Below are 26,124 nucleotides of genomic sequence, written 5' to 3'. Positions count from 1 at the left end.
CGTGAAGATCACAAACTCGTTCAAAATCTAAATCAGAAAAAATTCAAAATCGCACAACACATATGAAATCAGAACAAAACCTGAAAAGAAAATTCAAATATAAAATCAGAACAAAACTTACCTTCAAATAATAAAACTCAAGCTGAAATCTGAACATAAACCATCAATAGAGGGAACACAAAAGGAAATTGAACGATTTTGAATATGAATGATTGAATCCAAAGCTAGTACTCTCTGTCAGCCATGCTTTTAAACGGACGGAAGGATAATTTCATAACATTCATTCTAACAAAAAAAAATACCCATGATGCCATCCTCTGTGTTTAAAATTTTATCACTCCTTGAAATGTTTAAAAAGTGTTGTGTCAATACATAATTAAGTATTAAAAGTATACTCTAGAAATATTTTTCCCAATATTTACTACATTATGCATCTCCCTTTGTAAATAAGGAAAACTAATGAAAAGGGTTTGAAAACTTTGAGTTTTAACCAAAAACCACCCACTAACTTTATTTAATTATAAGGACAAGAGAAAGAAAAAGAAATAAAAATAAAATACCTAACAAAAGCGCGTGCAAGTCCTGCACCTCTATCAATACGTGATCCACCACTTACAGAGAAGAACAATATGAGGAAGGATTTTTTCAAACCATCAGTCGGTAATCTTTTTCCAATCAAAGATCCATCTCTCTTCAAATCTCTTAGAATTCAACTCTATTTCAATCTCCAATTTCCGAACATACAAACGGACCTCAAAGTCTTATTGATTCAAGCAAATGAAGTTGAAGATCAACAAAGCCTGCGATTTCCATACAGTTGTTGATGTGAAAATTAACTAACACTCAAATTAACCCTCTTTTTATCAATTGTAGTAAGTATGTAAGTAGGGATCGTTCTAGGCCGGGGATTAGGAGTGCTTGTTCGGATCTTCTATGGACAGCCCATGGTACTTCGGAATGTGATGTAACAAGCTTGACTTCAATTCGAACTCGGCAGTTTTGTCCGGAGCCGCCCTAGGGTATTGGATACATAGAGGTGCGGCATTATCCAATCCCGAAGCGGAAAGCTCCTTGATCATTCGGTTGTCCACTGCCATGTCTTCCACTTCCTCTTCAAATTCAGAAACAGACTCGGAACTTGCACTTGATTCACTAGGTTCCGGGTTCTTCCTCTTTCGTCTCAACTCACGCTCAAAATCGTCGTGAAAGTCTAAAATATGTTCGTGAACCGGATTAGAACTCCGAGTCATAAACAAGTACCTAAAACAAGAAACAAAATAACATAAGAATCTGATCTAATAAGAAAAACGAAAATAACAATCCAAGGGATTAGCAAAGTTGCTAATCCCCGGCAACGGCGCCAAAATTTGATGTGAAAATTAACTAACACTCAAATTAACCCTCTTTTTATCAATTGTAGTAAGTATGTAAGTAGGGATCGTTCTAGGCCGGGGATTAGGAGGGATTGTAAAATCACTTGAAAACTGACTCAAATACGTAAAAACAAGTTTAAAACACTAAACTAGACTCAAAGAATGCAAATTTAAACTTTAAAATACCAAAACAAACCAAAAGACTCAAAACAGCCTAAAAACCACTTTCTGGGCAGTTTTGGACACTAAGCACCAAATTGGACGAATTTGGGTTTTAACTTGAATCAAAACACTTAAAAACATAAAGTAAAACACTTACTAAGTAATTTGACACTTTAAAACAAAGGGGGAATTGGTTTGGACGAATTTAAAACAAGACATAAACTTTGTAAAACAAACAGTTTTGAAAACGAATTTGGTTTAAATGAATGGATGGAAGGCTAGCTAAGGGGTTCATCTCCACACATGTTATACTTGCATTCAAAACGATTTCCAATTGCTTTTCAATAACCCATGAATTCTCAACGCCCCAAGTTAATTAGGTCCGCTTAAATTAACCTTCAGATTTTCCTAACGTTATTGAATTGGATGATTGCATACGACAACCCAAAGCATTCCCCACAAGTCCCCTACATGATTGCATAATAGAGATACAAGCAAGAATCATTAAGTTCTATGAAAACCATAAGCATTGACGAAGCACTTGTTACTATGATTGCATGAAACTTATGCCAAGAATTTACTTAACGCGATTGAGATCATCAACCTTTACTACTTGTGAATATAAGTCCATAATGATTAGGTGAAATTTCCTTATATCCTAGCATTCAATTTATGCATGATAATTAAGCGTGCACTCTCAACCAACACACACAAATCAATGTTATTCACATAGATAAGTAAATTGAATTCACAACTTATGAAACGCAATTAGAAGTAATCAAATCATATCGCAAGCATAAACATGTATTTCGAATCCCCCCTAGCCAAGGGGGGTTTAGTTCCTCACACTCGCAAAGCAAAGATTCATAAATTTAGACATTAAAATCAAAGGAAAGAAAACACCTAGAATGCTCCAACGTGGCAGCAAGTGCATCCAAGAATCCTCCTTCCTCCTTGCTGCGGCAGAGAACTTTAGACAGGTTTTTTTTTGGAGTTATTTGTGGTGTAGAATGGATGGGGAATGGTAGGGAAGGCTTTAGGGTTGATGGGTGGTGCGGCTAGGGTTGTTTTTAGGCAGAAATTTGGGAGAATGGTGGTGGAAGGCTGCGGCAAAGGCTAGGGCAGATTTCTGGCGTGATTTATGAATGTGAGAGGTGGTAATCTGATCTAGGGGTTGATATGAGTATATATAGGCACTTAAAACCCTAGGGGAATCAGATATGGACTTGAATAACCCAAATCCACAAGGAATTAGGCTTAGAAATCAAAAATCCTAAGGGATAAGGGAATAAGGGTGCGGCAGGAAATATAGGATATGGATAGGCCTTCTAGAATGCCTTGCAAGGCAAGAAACTAGGGTATCTAGAAGCTAGGGTGCGGCATTAATGTAGGGATTAGGGATAGGACTTCTAGAAAGCCCCAAAACTGATAGGAAATGTAGGAACTCACGGCAAGGAGGGGAACTCTCTAGAAACTTCTCATTTGTGTCCTACAACACTTAGGAGTCCTTCTCGCATTAGGAAAACATGTCTCAATCCTCCCTTGACTTGGAATTCTTCTCCTTCTTCATCTTGGAAACCTTTTCCTTCTTGGACTTGGAAAACTTCTTTGTTGCTGAAACTTGATGCCATTTGGATTTAACTTTCCTACTTCAAGTAGGAAACCTTGTTTGAGTAGGAAACTTCATCTTCTAGGAATCCCAATTTCACTAGGAAACCTATTTCAACTAGGAATCCTAATTCAACTAGGATTCCATCTTCAATTAGGGACTTTCCTACTTCAACTAGGAAACCATGTTCAAGTAGGAAACATCATCTTCAAATCTTCATTTTCGTCCAAACCCTTGGCTCCAAATATGTGATATCCAATCCAAGCTCCATTTTGCTCCAAAAGGCTCCAAATTGCTTCTTTTTATGTAATATGCCTTTAAAACCTGAGAACACAAGAAACTAGCTTAAAAGACTACTTTACTAAGGAAAAACACTATAAATGCACAAGAACAAGCTAAACTAAGGCGCATAAATATGCTCCTATCAAATTCCCCCACACTTAGCTTTTGCTAGTCCTCGAGCAAAACAAAACGAAACAAAGTAAACAAACGACACAAAACGAGTAAAACACAACCTAAACCTTCCAACAATCGCCTCAGGGATTTCCAATGCACATGACATGTTAAAAATCATGATTCCCACAGATTTTAGCCATCTTTACGCTTAAGCACATACTTAATCATAGTCACTACTCATTAGTTCACAAATAACCAATTAAAACAATGTTTTGAATGTAGTAACATGCCTTAGAGAATTTCCTCAATTCCTTACTAGATATGCACTCAATTTTCACACAGATTTTCTGACTACACACCCTATACTAGTTATATGTGAGAAGATTGATGTAAATATGAAAACGAACGCTCACATATATGTATAACAAAGAAAGCACTTTTCGGAGTTAATAAACATGTTTATCAATATGATCTCATGAATGGAATGCTACTACTTAGATGCGAGAACCAGTGACACCATATGCACATACCAAACTCAAACTCCACAAATTGAAACACACAACACTCAAGATTAAAGTCAAGGGTTGTAACGGGGCTAGGGGAGTTGGCTAACAACGAAAGGATAGGGGAAACAAACGTTCTTAAAGCAATAGTAAGCAAAACAATGAAATCGTACTCAGAATTCCCATTAGCATGCAGAAATTAACTTTTAAACACAAAGGGAAGATTCAACAACAATTAGGGCCGAATTCAACTTTTTGGACCCTTTCTTCAACAATCAACACTTTAGAACTCTTTTTCACATCTTTTCAACTCCTTTTTCATACTTTTCACACTTTTTTCTTTTTCTTTTTCTTTTTCCACGAATTTCATTTTATTTATTTTTTTCTTTTTCATGCCTCATTCAAGACTTTGGCACACCCACAACAAAACTCACTTCCCCCACACTTGTTTTCTGCCAATAATGACCAAAAGGACTTCATTTTGAGTCATTCATTACTATGCTTCAAGAACAAAGGTATGGATGGTCCTAATCTAGGCTAGGTAAGGATAATGTGGGTTAACAAACAACATAGGCTAAACAAGGCTCAACGGGGTTAAACCTACAAAAACAAATGCATGGAATGAAGGCTTTTTGGCTATGGTGGTAACTACTAAACAACTTCATCTTGAATATGTGTTATGCAATTCAATAACATGTTTTGAATGACATTGGCATGAGTTCTAGTGTTTGGAACTAAATGATGAAACGCCTTCTAAGTAGTAACCAAGCAAAGAATAATGAGATCATGCAACGACTTTAGAAAACAAGAATGCACAGATTTTAACTCTCCAAATAAACATTTAGGCTCAAGTCTCACAAGGTTGTAGTATTTGTTTGAGTTCCTTCCTTCAAGCATGTTACAAAAACTAATTTTTCTTTATGATTACATGTGAATTCATAAGTTATAACCACAACCAAGCATAAGCAAAGAGTAATTCAAACTTTCATCATGTTAATAACTTTCTTTAACAGCCATGCAATTACAAACCGAATCCTCATCATTGTGTTGGAAGGTACCTTAAGACACAAACAAACACACAAAAACAACTCTTTTTGGTTTTTTTTTCAAAACATTTTTTTCAAATTTTTATGGGATTTTCGATTCTTTATGTCAAAACACATTAAAACACACCAAAACAGCCTAAAAACACCTAAAAACAGCAAGAAACAACATTTGAAATTATGGGTGACAAAACCCTACGAATTTGCATCAAAACACTTTGGTTACCCCCCCACACTTAAATCAAACATTGTCCTCAATGTTTCAAGCATAAACTAACACAAATAACCAACAACCAAAGAAAACAGCAACTAAACAATCTAACATGGCAGAAACGAAATAACAACAAAGAGAAGGGTTTAGGAACGCAAATCTGGAATTGGAGTGCTCTCTAGGTCTTCCTTTGTCGAATGCATGGGTTGCCTCCCAAGTAGCGCTTTCTTTAACGTCTTGCAGCCGGACGATGCTCCATTGAAGGTTTATGGTACCCCACGGCATGGAGGGGTTTTTCCACTACCTGTCCTACGAAATACTTCATTCTTTGGGTCCTTGAATGGGATGGGATAATGATCATTTCTTATTGTCGTGTTTTGCTTCTCTAAATCAACACGAACTCTCCCACCACGTTGTCTTCGATTAGGTACCTGCACCATACAAGGTAACAACCTATTAGTTGAAATGGGAATCGAAATTGGAATAGGTGGCTTACCTTTGTACGGCAAAGAAGTGGTAGCACTATGGACAGATGCACAAGGGTTGCACTCGGGCAGATTTGATGATTTCAAGGTTGGAGCCGTGCACTCTTTGTTGTTCACTCCAATTCCTTCCTCGATGGTGGGTTGTGGTACATTCTTCTTGACTAGTGTTGAACATTCCTGCCCTATATTTTCAATTACATTAATAGCACAACAAGAACGAACATCATTAGTATTCTCAACCGATTCAAAAATCTTAAAGTTAATCATATCACCACCAAATGCCATAGTTACTGCTCCCTTAGCCACGTCAATCTTGGTTTGAGCAGTTTTCATGAATGGTCGTCCAAGTAAGAATGGTGATGGTGGAGAGTGGGTTGAGTCCTCCATATCAAGCACATAGAAATCTTCAGGAAAAATCAAATGGTCTACCTGCACCAAAACATCTTCCAACACTCCTTTGGGATATGCATTAGATCGATCGGCTAATTGAATAATAACACCATCATTTTTAAGCTTCCCTAGATTCATAGATGCATAAACAGAATATGGCATGACATTTATAGATGCACCTAAATCTAACATAGCATGATCAAACCTCGTATTGCCAATAACACAAGGGATAGTGAAACTACCTGGATCTTTGCATTTAGGTGGTAACTTTCTTTGCAACAATGCAGATACATTCTCACTTACGTGTACCACCTCTTTCTCCCGAATCTGTTTCCTTGTTGTACAAAGCTTCTTCAAAAACTTGGCATACTTCGGGATTTGCTTTATAGCATCGAGGAGAGGGATATTGACATGCACCTTTCTAAACGTCTCAAGAACGTCTTGTTCCTCTTCTTCGTTCTTGGCTTGCAAAAATCTGCTAGGAAAGGGTACATTCGGAAGAATAACATTATAATTAACTTGAATTGTACCTGCCTTACCTTTATTGGCCGAATTGGATGGCCTGGGTGGTTGCAGCAAGGATTGCTCAATCATTGCCGTGGCTTTTGCTTGCTCCTCCTCTTCCATTTGCAACTTCTCATCCTCCTTGAGGGCAGATTTGGATGGTTTTGGCTCGGTTCCTACTTCTTTCCCATTTCTTAGCGTGATAGCCTTGGCAATTTCAACTCCTCCCCTCGGATTGACAACAGTTGAACTTGGCAACTTGCCTTGCTCTCGAAATTGGCCCATGAACTCCGCAATCTGCCCTACTTGCTTCTCCAACTCATCCATCCTTTTGTCTCTATTTTGCATACCCTACGCCATAGAAGTTAGTAATTGAAAAATCTGATCATTATCAATGGATGAACCTGAATTGGTTTGGGTAGGTTGTACTTGAGGTTGTGTGGGTGCAAACTGCTTTTGACAGAAACCCGGGGGTTGTTGCCTAAATCCGCTTTGTTGTTGGCCTTGTTGGGGTTCTCGCCATTTGAAATTTGGATGATCACGCCAACCGGGATTGTAGGTATTAGAAAAGGGATCACTCATTTGTTGGTATTGCTGCCCAAAACCCACGGCATTGAGGGTCTCCCACCCTCCGTTCTCAATCAATTGTGGGCACTTGTCCGTAGGGTGTCCTTGCATGGAACATACGCCACACGCACTTACATTTTGAACTTTTGGCCCTTCCACAACCTGAGAAAGCAATGTAGTAAGGTTAGCCATTTGATTTTGAAGTTCGGTTATGGCACTTACCTCATTCACTTGGTGTTGCCGTGGGGTGCCTCTTTGTCCAACACCTTCGTATTGTTGAGCGTTCAATGCTCGATTGGCAATCAAAGTCTTTGCTGCCGTGGGGGTCTTGTCCACCAACACTCCTCCCGCTGAGGCATCTAGCATTTGACGTTCAATTGGTAGAAGTCCCTCGTAGAAGTATTGTAGAAGTAGTTCCTCCTTCATTTGATGCTGTGGACATGAAGCAACAAGAGATTTAAAACGTTCATAATAAGTAGGAAATGATTCACCTTCATCTTGTTGAATGCCACTTATCCTTTTGCGTAGGAGGATGACTCGAGAAGTTGGGAAAAACTTCTCTAAGAAAGCTCGTTTCATGCTCTCCCATGATGTGACAGTTCCGGGAGCCAATTCGTACAACCAATCTTTCGCCTTCTCTATGAGAGAAAAGGGATAGGCCTTCATCTTCAAGATGCTCTCATCCACGTTCACCGGAGTCATGCTTGAGCAAACGACTTCAAACTCCTTTAAGTGCTTGTTCGGATCTTCCATGGACAGCCCATGGTACTTCGGAATGTGATGTAACAAGCTTGACTTTAATTCGAACTCGGCAGTTTTGTCCGGAGCCGCCCTAGGGTATTGGATACATAGAGGTGCGGCATTATCCAATCCCGAAGCGGAAAGCTCCTTGATCGTTCGGTTGTCCACTGCCATGTCTTCCACTTCCTCTTCAAATTCAGAAACGGACTCGGAACTTGCACTTGATTCACTAGGTTCCGGGTTCTTCCTCTTTCGTCTCAACTCACGCTCAAAATCGTCGTGCAAGTCTAAAATATGTTCGTGAACCGGATTAGAACTCCGAGTCATAAACAAGTACCTAAAACAAGAAACAAAATAACATAAGAATCTGATCTAATAAGAAAAACGAAAATAACAATCCAAGGGATTAGCAAAGTTGCTAATCCCCGGCAACGGCGCCAAAATTTGATGTGAAAATTAACTAACACTCAAATTAACCCTCTTTTTATCAATTGTAGTAAGTATGTAAGTAGGGATCGTTCTAGGCCGGGGATTAGGAGGGATTGTAAAATCACTTGAAAACTGACTCAAATACGTAAAAACAAGTTTAAAACACTAAACTAGACTCAAAGAATGCAAATTTAAACTTTAAAATACCAAAACAAACCAAAAGACTCAAAACAGCCTAAAAACCACTTTCTGGGCAGTTTTGGACACTAAGCACCAAATTGGACGAATTTGGGTTTTAACTTGAATCAAAACACTTAAAAACATAAAGTAAAACACTTACTAAGTAATTTGACACTTTAAAACAAAGGGGGAATTGGTTTGGACGAATTTAAAACAAGACATAAACTTTGTAAAACAAACAGTTTTGAAAACGAATTTGGTTTAAATGAATGGATGGAAGGCTAGCTAAGGGGTTCATCTCCACACATGTTATACTTGCATTCAAAACGATTTCCAATTGCTTTTCAATAACCCATGAATTCTCAACGCCCCAAGTTAATTAGGTCCGCTTAAATTAACCTTCAGATTTTCCTAACGTTATTGAATGGATGGGGAATGGTAGGGAAGGCTTTAGGGTTGATGGGTGGTGCGGCTAGGGTTGTTTTTAGGCAGAAATTTGGGAGAATGGTGCTGGAAGGCTGCGGCAAAGGCTAGGGCAGATTTCTGGCGTGATTTATGAATGTGAGAGGTGGTAATCTGATCTAGGGGTTGATAAGAGTATATATAGGCACTTAAAACCCTAGGGGAATCAGATATGGACTTGAATAACCCAAATCCACAAGGAATTAGGCTTAGAAATCAGAAATCCTAAGGGATAAGGGAATAAGGGTGCGGCAGGAATTATAGGATATGGATAGGCCTTCTAGAATGCCTTGCAAGGCAAGAAACTAGGGTATCTAGAAGCTAGGGTGCGGCATTAATGTAGGGATTAGGGATAGGGCTTCTAGAAAGCCCCAAAACTGATAGGAAATGTAGGAACTCACGGCAAGGAGGGGAACTCTCTAGAAACTTCTCATTTTTGTCCTACAACACTTAGGAGTCCTTCTCGCATTAGGAAAACATGTCTCAATCCTCCCTTGACTTGGAATTCTTCTCATTCTTCATCTTGGAAACCTTTTCCTTCTTGGACTTGGAAAACTTCTTTGTTGCTGAAACTTGATGCCATTTGGATTTAACTTTCCTACTTCAAGTAGGAAGAGTAGGAAACTTCATCTTCTAGGAATCCCAATTTCACTAGGAAACCTATTTCAACTAGGAATCCTAATTCAACTAGGATTCCATCTTCAATTAGGGACTTTCCTACTTCAACTAGGAAACCATGTTCAAGTAGGCAACATCATCTTCAAATCTTCATTTTCGTCCAAACCCTTGGCTCCAAATATGTGATATCCAATCCAAGCTCCATTTTGCTCCAAAAGGCTCCAAATTGCTTCTTTTTATGTAATATGCCTTTAAAACCTGAGAACACAAGAAACTAGCTTAAAAGACTACTTTACTAAGGAAAAACACTATAAATGCACAAGAACAAGCTAAACTAAGGCGCATAAATATGCTCCTATCAGTTGTGTCAATACGTGATCCGCCACCGTGACAACGACGATGATGATCTTCTTGCTCATCATACTGATCCGGGATAGACCCCATCATTCGCACCCCCATGTTGTAGTTAGACATTATCTCCACCATTCACATCCCCATATTGTAGTTAGACATTATCATCTGGTGTTTGGGGGGGGGGGGAGGGTATTGGGGTTGTGCTCGTAAACTTTTGCGATGTCCTCCTCTACCCCCATGATTTAATAAGAATTTCTTGCTCCCAACTCCAACCTCCTTGTTGATGGTATGATGGAAATTATGATCCCAAGAGGAAAGCTGCTACTACTCACCTTCAACTTATTTTCTGTGGAAGTTTTTGTGGCAGTTGCAGGCAGAGCAGTTGAGGCCCTTGAGGGCTTCGATGGTGCCCTCTTCTCCATTGGGCATGAATTCGCCACAGCCATCCATAGCAGTCTCTCCTATGGCTGCTACATGGTTCTTGAGACACTCCTTGTACCTCACTCCATTATGCCCAACTTTTTTTTATTATTAAAAGTGTTGTGTTTGCAAGGCACAACATTTGCATTTGGTGGAGGAGGAGAGGAAGCCGTAGATGGGTGGACAATAAAAGAAAATTAAGTAATTGGTTTAGAAAGTTAAGAAATTAAAGAGATATAGAAAAAAAAAATTGATGTGCATCGAAGAAAATTAGAAGAAGAAAATGTGTTTGGAATGTGAGAATGTGCCAAGAAAATTCAAGAAGAGGAGAGAGAAGAGCGCGACACGTGACATCAGAAGCCAATCATAGCGCGACACGTGTCAACATCAGAAGCCAAGCACAACACGACACGTGTCAATGTCAGAATGAAACTAGAAACTCTCTTCTATAAATAGGGATCATTCTCTCACAATATTTCCTAATGTCATTTGTACTAAATCATTCACTTGTACTCACTACAGGAGAGCTTGAACCTATGTACTTGTGTAAACCCTTCACAATTAATGAGAACTCTTCGACTCCGTGGACGTAGCCAATCTGGGTGAACCACGTACATCTTGTGTTTGCTTCCCTATCTCTATCCATTTACATACTTATCCATACTAGTGACCGGAGCAATCTAGCGAAGGTCACAAACTTAACACTTTCTGTTGTACCAAAATCCTCACTGATTTTGTGCATCAACGTTTGGCGCCGTCTGTGGGAACGACACTTATTCCTACTCTTTTCAGCTTTGTTAAGCTGGTTTCCACCATTCGTACACTCTCTTTTGACCAAGCATCCCTTTCCAACATGGGGAGCGAAGGAAGCCACAGCACACAGAATGACACCCCTTTTGCACTTAGTGCGAAGCAACGAAAGAATGAAGAAAAGAGGGTTATTCTTCAAGCTAAAGTCGATGAGTTAGAAGCTCAAAACAACAAGATAGCAATAAAGAATGAGGTCCTCCAGGAGCAGTACGAGAAGCTCTTTGAGACGCTCCACGAAACTATGCGTACTCAAACACACGAGCTTGTTGCCCCTGTGGACATCAACCATCATCTGAGTGCCCCCCAGCACAAAGGGTCACCTTCCTTCGACATGGGTATCCCTGATGAGGAACGAGTTAATCATCAAAACATTGATTAACATGAGACTTCTCTCGACCCAGCTGCTTCGACCTGAAGCAGGAGAAGTGGAGGAAGACACCTCCTTGCAGAAGGGTTGGAAGGATCGAAAACCATTTATCGTGACTGCCGAGACTTCCTAAAGCAACGTCGAGAGAATCCCCTCCACATATGCTCAAAGATCAATGATCCAAGGGTTTCTGAAAGATTCGGTCCCCTCCTACAACCCAGGCCAGCTGCCAATCTAGGGAAGGAACGACATGTCCTAGAGGAACATGAAGGTACATGAGACTCTGAGGTATTCTGACAGACTCGCCCTAGAAGTCAGTACGGTGAGTCCAAGGAAAAATCACACGCCTTTGCTCAAACTTTCCTACTTCCAAGAGGCGATGGAGACTTATGAAAGAAAATACCAGTGGTACATGACTCCACTCAGGACCCCCTTGTCCTACAGCTCCTTGAGGAAGTAAACAAGTTGAAAGCCGAACATTAGGCAGAGATACCTGACTGGAACCAACCCAGGCCTGGCCCTCTCACAAGGAGGATCCTCGACACCCCCTTCAAGCAAAGACAAAACAAAAATTTGGTTTACAACTCTATACTGGAAGGGAAGACCTAATTGAACACCTTAACCTCTTTGAGTCCACCATGGCATATCGGATGCACATCGACGAAGAGCGATGTCTTCTCTTCCCCTCCACCCTCTCTGACGGAGCTCTAAACTGGTATTGCCGTCTTCCACTTGAGACAGTAGACTAATTTGAGGAACTAAGGAAACTATTTGTCTCTCAACACATCTTCCAGACCGATCGCTTGCATTATGCAGATGACTTGTACACTATTCGCCAGAAGCTAGACGAGTCACTACGAGAGTATACCGGTCGTTTCAGCCATGAGTATTCTCGCTGCGCTGAGGTAAATGACAAAACCACCCTCAAGGCCTTCACGACAGGCCTACATGATTGTTTCTTCAAGTACATGATCAATGCCAACACTTGGAAGACTTATCCTGAGGTGATGGCACAGGCTTATAACCATGCCTCCGTCGAGGCAAGGACATATCAAGGGAAACCCCACACAGCCACCCCTTATCAGCAAGTAGGGAGTGGAAGCCAGATCCAACCAAATGAGAAGACCTCAACCTTTCAAACGGCAGCGGTACCTTCCCCTACCTTACTTAATACTTTGTTAAGTCAACAGACATATCAATCTCAGGGCAAAAGGAAAGATTTTCATCCTCACCAGTCTCATTTTAGTAAAATGAGTAAGGGACACTACCGCAATAACCAAGGGTATCGCCATGATAATCCTCGACCTCAGGCAGTCAACACAGTAGGTCAAGCACGTGTCAAGACAGCCCCTACCCCAAGGTATGAGGCATACGCACTTTTGAACGCCACATGCGTGGCCATTTACCCTAGCATAGCATACCTGATACCGAAGCCAAAACCAAGGCACCCGGATTACAAGCCCACGAAGAACACGGGCACGTTGTGCTGCTACCACGAGCATAACGGCCATGACGGCGAGAAGTGTATCACCTTTCCTCCTTCACCCTCAAAGGGGTAACCATAACCAACGCCAGGTGAATGTGATATATTCCATAAGTGGCGGTACACCCATATCTAAATCTTCCAACATGGCCATGAAAAATAGTGAACGAGCTTTAAAGTCTGACCACCAAGTGTTTCACGTGGAAGACATCAGGGGAGGTAAGCATCAAAAGCCTAACTGGGATCCAATATGTTTCTACCCTGAGGAAGAAAGAGGTATCATCTACCCTCACAACGACCCATTGATCGTGGAAGCTCATATAGCCAACTTTGAAGTACGACGAATCCTGGTAAACACGGGGGTTTCGGTCAATATCATGTTTGCTGAAGCTTTCAGGGCACTTAATGTAGTTGAACACTTACTCGATCGCTCGATTTCCCCTCTGATAAGCTTCTCCGGTGATATCGTGCAACCTTTAGGGAGCATACACTTACCTTTCACCATTGGTACATGCCCTTACACAACTACCATTACCACTAACTTCTTGGTGGTTGATTGCCCAACAGCATACAATGTCATCTTCGGACGCACAGGCATCAATGATCTCGAGGCCATGGTATCCATACATATGTTGTTGATGAAATTTCCAACCCCCTATGGCAATGGTTACATCAGAGGAGATCAACTTAATGCACGATCATGTTACAACACTTCGATCAAGCAACGGCACCTGCCTGTGCCCAAGGAAACCCATTCTATACATGACCAAGTCATAAAGACCAGCCCAGACGAAGCCAACTTGGATTTTCACGGTGGCAACAGTCAACCTGACGATCCTCGAGATGACTCTTTCACCCAGCAAGCACAACCCGCTGAAAAGTTAAAGAAGGTCTCTATCTCAAAAGATTATCCGGATCGCATGGTGAAGATTGGCACCACCTTGTCACCACCCATTCAGTTGGCATTGATCTCTTTGTTGCAAGAAAACACTAAGGTCTTTACCTGGTCATACGAGGACATGCCAGACATCTCTCTCGATATCATCTGTCATTGCTTAAGTATTGACCCCAAGACCAAGCCAGTGAGACAAAATCGAAGATCTTATGACGTTGAACGGTACGAGGCAATGAAGGCAGAAGTTGAAAAACTGAAAGGCATAGGCTTTGTTCGCGAAGTCAATTATCCAACGTGGGTAGCAAATGTTGTCCTTGTTAAGAAGAATCCGACCGAGGAAAGTCTCCTGCTCCAAAAAGTCTTGTGGAGAATGTGTGTCGATTACACCGACCTAAACAAAGGATGCTCGAAGGATAGTTTTCCTATTCCTCTTATAGACAGACTTATAGACTCTACGTCAGGGTGTGAACTCCTGAGCTTCATGGATGCTTACTCAAGATACAACCAAATCCTCATGAACCCTCCGGACCCAGAACACACAGCCTTCACTACGAACAAGGGACTATATTGCTATAAAGTCATGCCTTTCAGCCTAAAGAATGCAGGAGTGACTTATCAGAGACTGGTCAATTCAATGTTCGCCAAACAGATTGGGAAGAGCATGGAAGTTTACGTTGATGATATGCTAGTTAAGAGTAAACATGCTGACCAACACATCACCAACCTATCTGAAACTTTCACCATTCTGAAGAGGTATCGAATGAGGTTAAACCCCAACAAATGTGCCTTCGGCGTAGGCTCTAGCAAATTCTTAGGCTTCATGATAAGCCAACGAGGCATTGAGGCTAATCCCGAGAAGATCAAAGCAATCATTGACATGAAGGAACCGGTAACTTCAAAAGACTTCCAGAGCCTTACTGGCAAGGTGGCAGCCTTAACTAGGTTCATCTCTAAGGCCACCGACAGATGTGCTCCTTTCTTCAAAGCACTTAAGGGAAGTAAGAAGTACATTACATGGACTGATGAATGTGCTGAGGCATTCAAGAACCTCAAAGACTACATGAGTAAAGCCTATTTGTTCTCCAAACCTGAGGTTGGTGACACTCTCATTATCTATCTGTTGGTATCAGCTTCAGCAGTAAGTTCCGTTCTCATTCGAAAGAATGGTAATGTCGAACGGCCTGTCTACTACGCTAGCAAGGCCTTACAAGATGCAGAGACACGATACTCTAACATTGAGAAATTGGCTCTAGCATTGGTCATGTCTGCTTGAAAACTTCGTCCTTACTTCCAAGCACACTCCATCATCGTGCTTACCAATCATCTTCTTCGACAGATACTCCAAAGTCCTGACACTTCCGGGCGAATGATCAAATGAGCGATAGCATTGGGTGAGTTTGACATCTCCTACCAACCAAAGCCAGCTGAGAAGGGCCAAGCAGTGGTATACTTCATCGCTGACTTCACATATCCTGTTGACATTGTTTCTACGCCTAAAGAAGTGGTTTCATTACCCTCAGAAGCTCAGAAAATAGAACCAACAGCCCTAGCATGGAGTCTATATGTTGATGGCTCGTCCAACCAACAGGGTTGTGGAGCAGGATTAGTCCTTACAACCCTTGACAAAGTGGCGATGGAGTATACTCTTCGTTTCAAATTCAAGGCGTCGAACAATGAGGCCGAATATGAAGCCCTTCTAGCAGGCTTACGTTTGGTCAAACACCTTGGGGTTAAACGAATTGATATCTTCAGTGACTCCCAATTGGTGGTTAACCAGGTCATCAACAACTTTGATGCTAAAGATAGCTCCATGGTAGCATATCTGGCACAAACACAATTGTTGCTCAAACAGTCATGCAGATGCTTTGGCTCGCCTCGCCTCAGCGGTGGAAGACAAGATTGGGAGAAAAATTTAGGTCGAATTGTTGGCAGCACCAAGCACCATGGCTGCGGAAGTGTGCAACTTACAACAAGGAGATAGTTGGATTACCCCGATTTATAGATTCCTTACTCATGGCACCCTTCCAAATGACAAATCCAAGCTAAGCAGATTCGATACAAGGCGACCTGTTACTTGATCATTAATGACCAACTCTACAAGCGGGGTTTTAACCTACCATACCTAAGATGTCTTACGCCCGCAGAGGCGGAAACTGTCTTTCGGGAAATACATGAAAGAGTCTGCGGAGATCATGCTGGATCTCGATCCCTAGCACACAAAGCTTTTCGCCAAGGATATTACTGGCCAACACTCCACCAAGATGCCATCAGAATATCCCGCTCATGTGATAAGTGTCAACGCTACACAACTATTCCTCACTCCCCTTCCCAGCTGCTCACTCCTATGATCAGCCCTTGGCCCTTCTCCCTATGGGGACTTGATTTGATCGGCCTAATGCCTGCAAGGAAGGGCAAGGTTCGCTATACAATCGTTGCAGCTGACTACTTCACAAAGTGGGCCGAAGTAGAACCCTTGGCAACCATTACTGAGGTAAAAATAGAAGACTTCGTATAGAAGAACATCCTTTGCAGATTCGCCATTCCCAATGCAATAGTCACTGACAATGGGCGACAGTTCGACAACAATAAGTTCAAGATGTTCTACTCTAAGTTTAACATCAACTTATGTTTTGCCTCCCCAGCTCATCCCCAGTCTAATGGACAAGTTGAAGCCATCAACAAAATAATTAAGCGAACTTTGAAAACCAACTTGGACAAAGCTAAAGGTTGTTAGCTAGAATTAATACCCTAAGTTCTTTGGTCATACCGTGCTTCGTATTGGACATCAACAGGAGAAACCTCATTCTCACTTGCCTTTGGAACAGAGGAAGTTGTCCTAGTTGAGCTTGAGCAAGCAACGTTCCGAGTCCAAAACTACGTGCAAAGTGAAAATGACAAACAACTTACCCTCAACTTAGATCTAGTCGAGGAACACAGAAACCAAGCTCACTTGAGGAATGTCGCCTACAAGCAGCGCATCTCTAACTACTATGACTCAAGGGTCAAACCTCGTTCTTTCAAAGTGGGGGACTGGGTATTGAAGAAAAGATTACTCTGCAACAGAGTCCCAAGTGAAGGAACACTTAGTCCAAACTGGGATGGACCGTTTGAAGCTGTTGGCATCAGTCGCCCTAGCTCTTACAAGCTTAGAAGCTCCGATGGCAGGACCCTTGGTCATCCATTGAAGGCTGATCACTTGAAGTACTATTACAAGTAAACTCACATTGTACAAGTGTTAAGCTTCAGCCGTTCGGCATCCTATGTAACGAAGATTGTTTGGCATGAATTAAATAAAGAGGTGATTTAGACAACTTGATCCTAATCCTCTTACATTCTTAGCAATGAAACACTCGGGTTCAAAGCTTCAACATGAATGCTTCCAACATGAAACAAAGTTTAAGTATATGTCAACAAGGCTATACAAATAAACGAACAGCTTCACAGTATATTCGTTCAATCATACATTCCAACACATTCATATATAAGCCATTTGTGCTTTGAAAGGGTTCAACATATTTTTTGTCATTCGACACTTGCTACAATGCGCCAAGACACCTTGCCCTTATTCTCACCAATCAGGTGATGAAATGTGAAGAAGGAACTCATTTTCATGCCACCAACCAGGTGATGAAATGTACAATCTGTACTCTCCTTCATGCCACCAACTAGGTGATGACATGTATAACCCGTACTCTAATATCATTTGGCAACCCGCCACTCATGCCACCAACCAGGTGAAAAAGGAACTCATCTTCATGCCACCAACCAGGTGATGAAATGTACAACCCGTACTCTCCTTCATGCCACCAACCAGGTGATGAAATGTACAACCTGTACTCTAATATCATTTGGCAACTTGCCACTCATGCCACCAACCAGGTGAAGAAGGAACTCATCTTCATACCACCAACCAAGTGATGAAATGTACAACCCGTACTCTCCTTCATGCCACCAACTAGGTGATGAAATGTACAACCCGTACTCTAATATCATTTGGCAACTTACCATTCATGCCACTAACCAGGTGATGAAATGTACAACCCGTACTCTCCTTCATGCCACCAACTAGGTGATGAAATGTACAACCCGTACTCTAATATCATTTGGCAACTTGCCACTCATGCCACCAACCAGGGGAAGAAGGAACTCACCTTCGTACCACCAACCAAGTGATGAAAGCAACTCACCATTCATTCCACCTACCAGAAGACGAGTGGTACAACTTGTACATGTGAACTCCTAGCATTAACAAATAATCAAAAACCCTCAAGCTTGACAAATCAACTAGGGGAGTACTTATGCCCAACAAGAGTTATAGTCACCAACAAAGTCTTATTGCAAGCCAACAGCAACTTCAATGCATGGCATACGAAGATCAAGCTATTCAGCTCTCTTGCATCTACTTCAAACATTTCCCCAATGTAACAATGTAAACACTACAACTCGTAGAAAGCTTCACACACTCTTGATCAAGACAGTGTGAAGCAAAACCAATTTATGGTGCCAACAAGAGCTTCATCAAAGGAGTTCAATCACAATTCTCAAAAACTTCACACACTCTTGATCAAGACAGTGTGAAGCAAAATCAATTTATGGTGCCAACAAGAGCTTCATCAATGGAGGGTAACCATAATTCTCAAAAACTTCACACACTCTTGATCAAGACAGTGTGAAGCAAAACCAATTTATGGTGTCAACAAGAGCTTCATACATAAAGGACAACTACAATTCTCAAACCTTCGAAGCAAATTCAAGAATGTTCGAAGCAAATTCAATTTATATGGTTCATCCAAACCTTCGACTACTACAAGGTGTAGCTTGCATCACAATCCTTTGCTCAACAGTGTGAAAGAAAAATTTGTATATATTGTCTCTCCCACATTTTCAAATTTCTAGTTTCCCAAAAAAAAAAGAAAAAAGAAAAAAAAAGGGAAATTCAATGAAAGCTTCAACTCCAAAGCTTCACCAACAAAAGCTTCATCAATGGAGGACAACTACAAATTCTCAAAAGCTTCACACACTCTTGATCAAGATAGTGTGAAGCAAAACCAATTTATGGTGCCAACAAAAGCTTCATCAAAAGAGTTCAACCACAATTCTCAAAAGCTTCACACACTCTTGATCAAGACAGTGTGAAGCAAAACCAATTTATGGTTCCAACAAAAGCTTCATTAATGGAGGGCAATCACAATTCTCAAAAGCTTCACACACTCTTGATCAAGACAGTATGAAGCAAAACCAATTTATGGTGCCAACAAAAGCTTCATCAATGGAGGGCAACTACAATTCTCAAACCTTCGAAACAAATTCAATTTATATGGTTCATCCAAAAATTCGACTACTACAAGGTGTGGCTTGCATCACAATCTCTTGCTCAACAGTGTGGAAGCAAAATTTGTATATGTTGTCTCTCCCACATTTTCAAATTTCTAGTTTCCTAAAAAAAAAAAAAAAAGGAAATTCAACAAAGCTTCATCAATGGAGGACAACTACAAATTCTCAAAAACTTCACACTATCTTGATTAAGATAGTGTGAAGCAAAATCAATTCATGGTACCCAATAAAAGCTTCACCAACAAAAGCTTCAACTCCAAAGCTTCACCTACAAAGTTTCAACTCCAAAGCTTCACCAACAAAAGCTTCATCAATGGAGGACAACTACAAATTCTCAAAAGCTTCACACTATCTTGATCAAGATAATGTGAAGTAAAATCAATTCATGGTACCCAACAAAAGCTTCACCAACAAAAGCTTCAACTCCAAAACTTCACCTACAAAGCTTCAACTCCAAAGCTTTACCAACAAAAGCTTCATCAATGGAGGACAACTACAAATTATCAGAAGCTTCACACTATCTTGATCAAGATAGTGTGAAGCAAAATCAATTCATGGTGCCCAACAAAGCTTGACCTACAAAAGTTTCACCGACAAAAGCTTGACCCATAAAAACTTGACACATAAAAGCTTGACCCACAAAAGCTTCACCTACAAAAACTTGACCCACAAAAGCTTGACCTACAAAAACTTCACCCACGAAAACTTCACCTACAAAACTTTAACACAAAAGCTTCACACTATCTTAATCAAGATAGTGTGTAGCAAAATCAATTCATGGTGCCCAACAAAGCTTGACCTACAAAGGCTTCACCTACAAAACCTTCACCTACAAAAGCTTGACCCATAAAAGCTTGACCCACAAAAGCTTGACCTACAAAAGCTTGACCCACAAAATCTTCACCCACAAAAACTTCACCCACAAAAGCTTTACCCACAAAACTTCAACACAAAAGCTTCACACTATCTTGATCAAAATAGTGTGAAGCAAAATCAATTCATGGTGCCCAACAAAGCTTCAACCCCAAAGTTTTACCTACCAAGTTTCAACACCAAAGCTTCACCTACAAAGTTTTAAAAATTCAAAAATTCAAAAATTCAAAAATTCGGAAATTCGGAAATTCGAAAATTTGAAAAAAAAAAAATTGCCTAGACCTCCTCTTCTTTGGGCCTAACAACTTTCATAACAAATATATATGAAGAAAGAGTTTTGGGCTACCACTTAGAAAGGAAATGTCTCATTCATCAACTCCCTTGACCGGATACTTGGGGGACTCCTACCATATGCTACTGCACCTTGATACTCGGAAGTCTCACGACCACTTAGTGACTTGGATTTTTCAAGTCTCCAAACGAGAAGTTTTCCTCACTCGGGAAATTAAGGGAGCACTACCTCAACCTACATGCTTCACTCACAAAGCTTCAACGAAAGGAAAAATTCAAAGAACTTACTGAAGAATGCCTTGGTGTATTTAACACAATACATTGAAATAAAGCAAAGCTTGTTTATTGATATCTCCGATAAGTTACAAATATGTACATATACATGAATCAAAATAAACAAACAAGAGGGATCCTTCACAAAGGTTGCTCAGGAGAAGTCTCAGCAGTCAGCAGAGCCCCAGAAAGAGGAGGCACCAGAGGGTGATTATTCGAAACCTCAGTACTAGGCAGAACCCTAGAAGGATGAGGCATAGAAGGTTGATCATTTGGAGCTTCATTACGCGGTACAGCCCCAGAAGACGAAGGCAATAAATGCCTTTGGAACAAACCCACAAACCTCTCATGTTTGTAGCACAGTTATGTGCGAGCCTGTGCAACTGTTTATTCTCATGCTTGAGCCATCTGATCTCCTGTTTGAGACTTATCACTTCAGCCGCCAATGATTCAACTTGGCAGGTTTGAGCAAATAAGCGTTGGGCCATATTAGACACAGAACCTGCACACTGAACACTGAAAGCCAGAGAATCCTTAACAGCCAACTCATTAGACCATTTGGAAAGTAATCTGTTATCTTTGGGAGTGAGAAGGTTCCTGGCCACCACCGCAGCGGTCATATCATTCTTCATCACAGAGTCCCAATGGTAAAAGAACCAGTAGGGGATAAGAAGGATGGGTGCCATATGTTGTCTTGAGAAGGCATAGCTACCTCTTCACTAAAGTTCAAGTCAAAACGACGGTCGGATGGGCCAGACATTCTTAGAAATGATGAAGGAGAAATGAGGTGCAATAAATCTTTGAAGTAAGGGGAAAATTCTTTCAAGCAATAACTCTCTGAATGTACTCTTTGCACACAATTGATGCCCTTATAAAAGAAAGGGCAACAGGGCCGTTGGTTCAAAAATCGAAGAGGTACCACTCTCCGGATTTCGAAGAGGCACCATTTTCCATACGCAACATCAGCTCCTCGGGTACCACATATAACTTTGCCAAAGATCTCTGACAAAGTTTAGACATATAAATTTTGAAGATCCAGCTACCCTACTGTTACCCACAAGGGTAAAAGAACAGCACCACTGCTTGATAACTCTAAAGTCTCAATGTGTGTCAACCTCCGTGCTCCGTGGCAAGGCAGACTGGCAAAAATGCCTAACCTTTACTCACATTTGAGAAAACACTCCCAATAAGATTGCTTGCTCAAAAATTGAAGAGGCACCACTTTCCGAATCTCAAGAGCCAGACTCCTAACAAGATTACTTTCTCAAAAATCGAAGTGACACTGCTCTCCGAATCTTAAGAGTCAGACTCCCAACAGGATTGCTTTCTCAAAAATTGAAGAGGCACAATTCTCTGACTCTCGAGAGCCAGATCCCTGAGAAGATTGCTTGTTCGAAAACCGAAGAGGGACCGCTTTCCGAACTTCGAGAGCCAGATTTCCTTGGATAAAGCTTGTCTGCAATCTTCACACGCAACATCAGCTTTCCAGATACCACATACCACTTTTTTTCAAAGCGTTCTGACAAAGTTAAAACATGTGAAGCTTGCAGCTCCCACTACATTGCTATGACCAAGAAGGGTAAAGGAATAGCATTATTACTTGCTCAAAAATAGAAGAGGCACCGCCCTTCGAATCTCGAAAGCCAAACTCCCAACAGGATTACTTTCTCAAAAATCGAAGAGGCACTACTCTCCGAATCTCAAAAGCCAGACTCCCAACAGGATTGCTTTCTTAAAAATCAAAGAGGCACCGCTCTCCGAATCTAAAGAGAGCCAGATCCCCGATAGGATTGCTTGTTCGACAACCGAAGAGGCATCGCTCTCCGAACTTCGAGAGCCAGATTTCCTTAATAAAGCTTGTCTGTAATTTTCACATGCAACATCAGCTTTTCAAATACCACATACCACTTTTTCAAAAGTGCTCTGACAAAGTTAAAACACGTGAAGCTTGCAGCTCCCATTACATTGCTACGACCAAGAAGGGTCAAGGAATAACATTACTACTTGTTGTTAGGAAGACTCCTATATATGTCGACCTCCATCCTCCACGGACAGGCAGACCTGCAAAATGCTCAACCCTTCCTCATATCTGAGAGGGCACTTCCAACGAAATACTCAGCTTTCTTCCCCCTCCCCAATAATACCTATGCAAACTAGCCACACTAGAGTAAGAGTATCTCATATCATCAGGGTCAAAAGTAAGAGTATCTTATATCATGTTTTTTCCCTGTCTTTTCATTTGCCTTTATTCTTACCTGCAAGACAAGGAGAAACAGAGCAATCAGTCAGTACTTGGAATCAAGCTCTCAATCAGGAACTGACTGTCTGGAACCCCTTACCTGATTACTTACCTGGCATTGCTCTCGAGTACTCGTCTTCAACATCTTATGCTTCCAGAAAAGATACCACATCTGCCTAAGGAACAGATAGGGCAAGTGAGAAAGATACAAGGAAGCATGTGGAGACAAGCGCAATAGAACACATGCCGATTCATCTATTACTTCGTCAACAGCAAAAGTATCTCATATCATCAAAGTCGAACGCACTCTTGATTTGATGGACTTGTTTTGACCCTCAAATTCTTGAGTCGGCCTTATACTCTGGAGGAAACCAAAAAACCCTCCAGCCCAGTTCAAGAATAAGCCTGTGGAAAGTTACTTCTTCAAAAGCAAAAGTATCTCATATCATCTCTTCTCCATTTGCTTCTCCTTATCCTTGTTGCTGTTTACGACACAAGGAGAAGGAGAACAATCAAACGGAAGCCGAAACCGAACCTCCGATCCAGGTCGCTTGCTTAGAAGTCTGATTACTTACCTTGTCTGTTACCTCTTTCGACAAATCTCCTAACTCGGCGACTTGGAGGACTCCTACTATAGGGTTTGGTATCACACTTGACGAAGCCCAAAACTACAAGTAAGCTACAAGTGAAATTGATATATTACCTTGTGCATCTTCATCGGTTAAAGATACCACCCCTGGATGGAGGAAAAATACTTCCAGAGAAGATACCATATCTACGTATGAGACAGATAAGGCAAGTGAAAATGATACCACACTTATAGTAAGTTTCATAAATAATGTAGTACAATTAAGTTTCTTAAACAGTGTAGAAAGTTTCATAAATAGTTTGTGTGAGGATGCATAGGTTCGCGTGTCAATTATTTTTTTGAATTTTTAAAATATTAAAATTATTTCTTTTTCATTAAAATTTAAATTCTTTTGTCCTCTTTATTAAAATATAAGGATTTTTTTCGTAAAATTTAAATTTTTTTAATTAAATAAAATTATAACATGATTTTTTTATTAAAATAAACTTAACCCAATTAAAAGTTTTCTTAAAAATACTAGGATATTTAGCAAGTTTCCTGAATTAAAAAGAATTTTTCATCTTATTAAACAAATTGCCCCAGTTAGGAACGCAATAGAAAGAATTTACAGACACCAACCATGTTTTCTTTTCCCCTTTCACATTAATTAAAATACTTGTATTTTTTGTCAAAATTTTAATTAACATACTTCCAGTCCATATAATACTCCAGCGTGTTGCTCGGGACCGCCATGCAAAAAGTACACGTCCCTCATCTTTTGAAACGCATGCCACGTAAGCAAGCTATCTGAACCGGCCTGGTGGCACTTCCCGACCGCCCGGTCCACCTCTAAGGTTCTAGCAACCCGGTCCAACCCGCCGTACAAGCTTTTGCAAAACCGCATCATGTGCTTGACGTCATAGACCCTATTTCCGAAAAAGACCCTCAGAATTTTCAGAAATTCGTTCAAGCCACTGGACAAGTCCCGGCGCGTGAGAATCTTCACCAGGTACCCGAAGTCGTAGGCGCTGTGAAACGTAACCCAACTCACCAAGTCGTTGCAGACGAGTCCCGACGACATCATCAGCTCCGCGAAGCGCGAGGAGTCGACGCCGTGGGAGCGGTTGCGGTCGAAGTCGATGCCCTGGCAGCGGAGGAGTTCGATGGAGTCGGGAGCGTGGGGGTCACGCGTGACGTCGAAGTCGTTGAAGTTGAACTCCCAGATGAAGCGCGTGGGGGAGCCGAGGTCGGGGAGGTTACCGCGGGAGTCGGAGAGGGTGAGTCCGACCTGGATGAGGCTGAGGGCGTCGACGTTGGATTTGAGAATCCTGTAGTGATCGGAGGGCCGGAGGGTCTGGCGGGAGTAGGGACTGGTAGGGTCGACGGAGGGCCGGAAGACGACGCCGGGAAACTCGGTGTCCATGGAGATGAAAGGGTAGGCGTCGATGACGTTTTGGATGAGCTCGAATTCGGATTCCAGATTGTGGGCCCAGACTTCACGGATCACGATGGGCTTTTGGATCGGAGACGTCGGGTCTTGGTCGCCGTACATGTCGGAGAAAAATAATCGGAGAGAAAATGGTTTTTATTTTTATAATTTTATTTTGTTGGTGGGAGCGGATAAGGTTTGAAAATCTGAGAGCGTTGAGGTGGGTTTTATAAAGGGGGAGAGAGAGAGAGAGACAGAGGGAGGGAGAGGGCGGGGGGATGGTTCTGGGAAATTGGATAAAAGCGGGGAGAGGAGAAATTTTTAGTTATAATTAGAACGTACTTTATGTGTTTTTATGTAAGTAATTGAAAATTTTATTTTTTAAATTATTAACTTTTTAGCATACATATTTCATCATTTATATAGCGACACGTGATGTACCATCTTGTATGACGGTAATACTGAAAATTCTCTAGAGGGCGAGTAATTAGGGACTAATAAATAATAATAATATTAAATAACTCGGGGTTGGTAGGGGGTGAATGAGGTCAAGTGTTGAATGAGTCGTTTTTTTTTTCGTGTTGACTGAAAAAGGTCGTGATGAGAAATGGTCCAGGTTGGCTTCTACCTTCCAATTCTGTCCGTCTCATTGCACGTGTTGCGGATAGGACTGGAAAAAAAAAATTCAGAATTTTCCTATCCCAACCGAAAATTTTCAAACCGACTTTCGAACAGTTCGGTAGCCCATACAAAATCAAACCGAAACTTTCAGTACCGAGTTTTGATGTTCAACCTGACTTCGTTCAGGATCCCGAACCGTACCGAACAATTTTTATATATAATTAAATATATAATTTTAATTATTATAATCCTTTAGATTTGGTTAAGATTTAATCTTAACCGTTCATTTATAATTAACCATAACCTCTCTCGACCTCACTATCACTCTCTCTCTCGACTGCTCCTCCCTAATTTTTCATCCATCGGTCTCTCCTCCTCCCTTATTCTCCACCTTTGTCAGTATTCACCTTTAATTCTCCGTCGATCTATCTCAAACCCAGCCACCATCACCACTCTGTCGGTCGATCCCGAACCTAGCGACCACCACCACTCCG

At 41.2% G+C, this 26,124-nt stretch overlaps 1 protein-coding gene across 1 annotated transcript; it reads right to left on the bottom strand.

The window, feature by feature from the left end:
- Nucleotides 1-24,143: 24,143 nt before the first annotated feature.
- LOC103405103 (probable CCR4-associated factor 1 homolog 11) lies at nt 24,144-25,279 on the bottom strand. Its single transcript, XM_008344067.4, has one exon. The coding sequence runs from the start codon at nt 25,130-25,132 to the stop codon at nt 24,281-24,283; it is 852 nt and encodes a 283-aa protein (XP_008342289.2). The 5' UTR covers nt 25,133-25,279; the 3' UTR covers nt 24,144-24,280.
- Nucleotides 25,280-26,124: the final 845 nt, after the last annotated feature.

This window comes from Malus domestica, chromosome 03, assembly GCF_042453785.1.
Source record: "Malus domestica chromosome 03, GDT2T_hap1".
NCBI lineage: Eukaryota > Viridiplantae > Streptophyta > Magnoliopsida > Rosales > Rosaceae > Malus > Malus domestica.
Note: the sequence above shows the minus strand (reverse complement) of the source record. Positions and strands in the feature narration are given on the sequence as shown.

Excerpts from the sequence above, each read along its gene's own strand:
- LOC103405103 (XM_008344067.4), bottom strand. The coding sequence starts at position 25,132 with ATGTACGGCGACCAAGACCCGACGTCTCCGATCCAAAAGCCCATCGTG.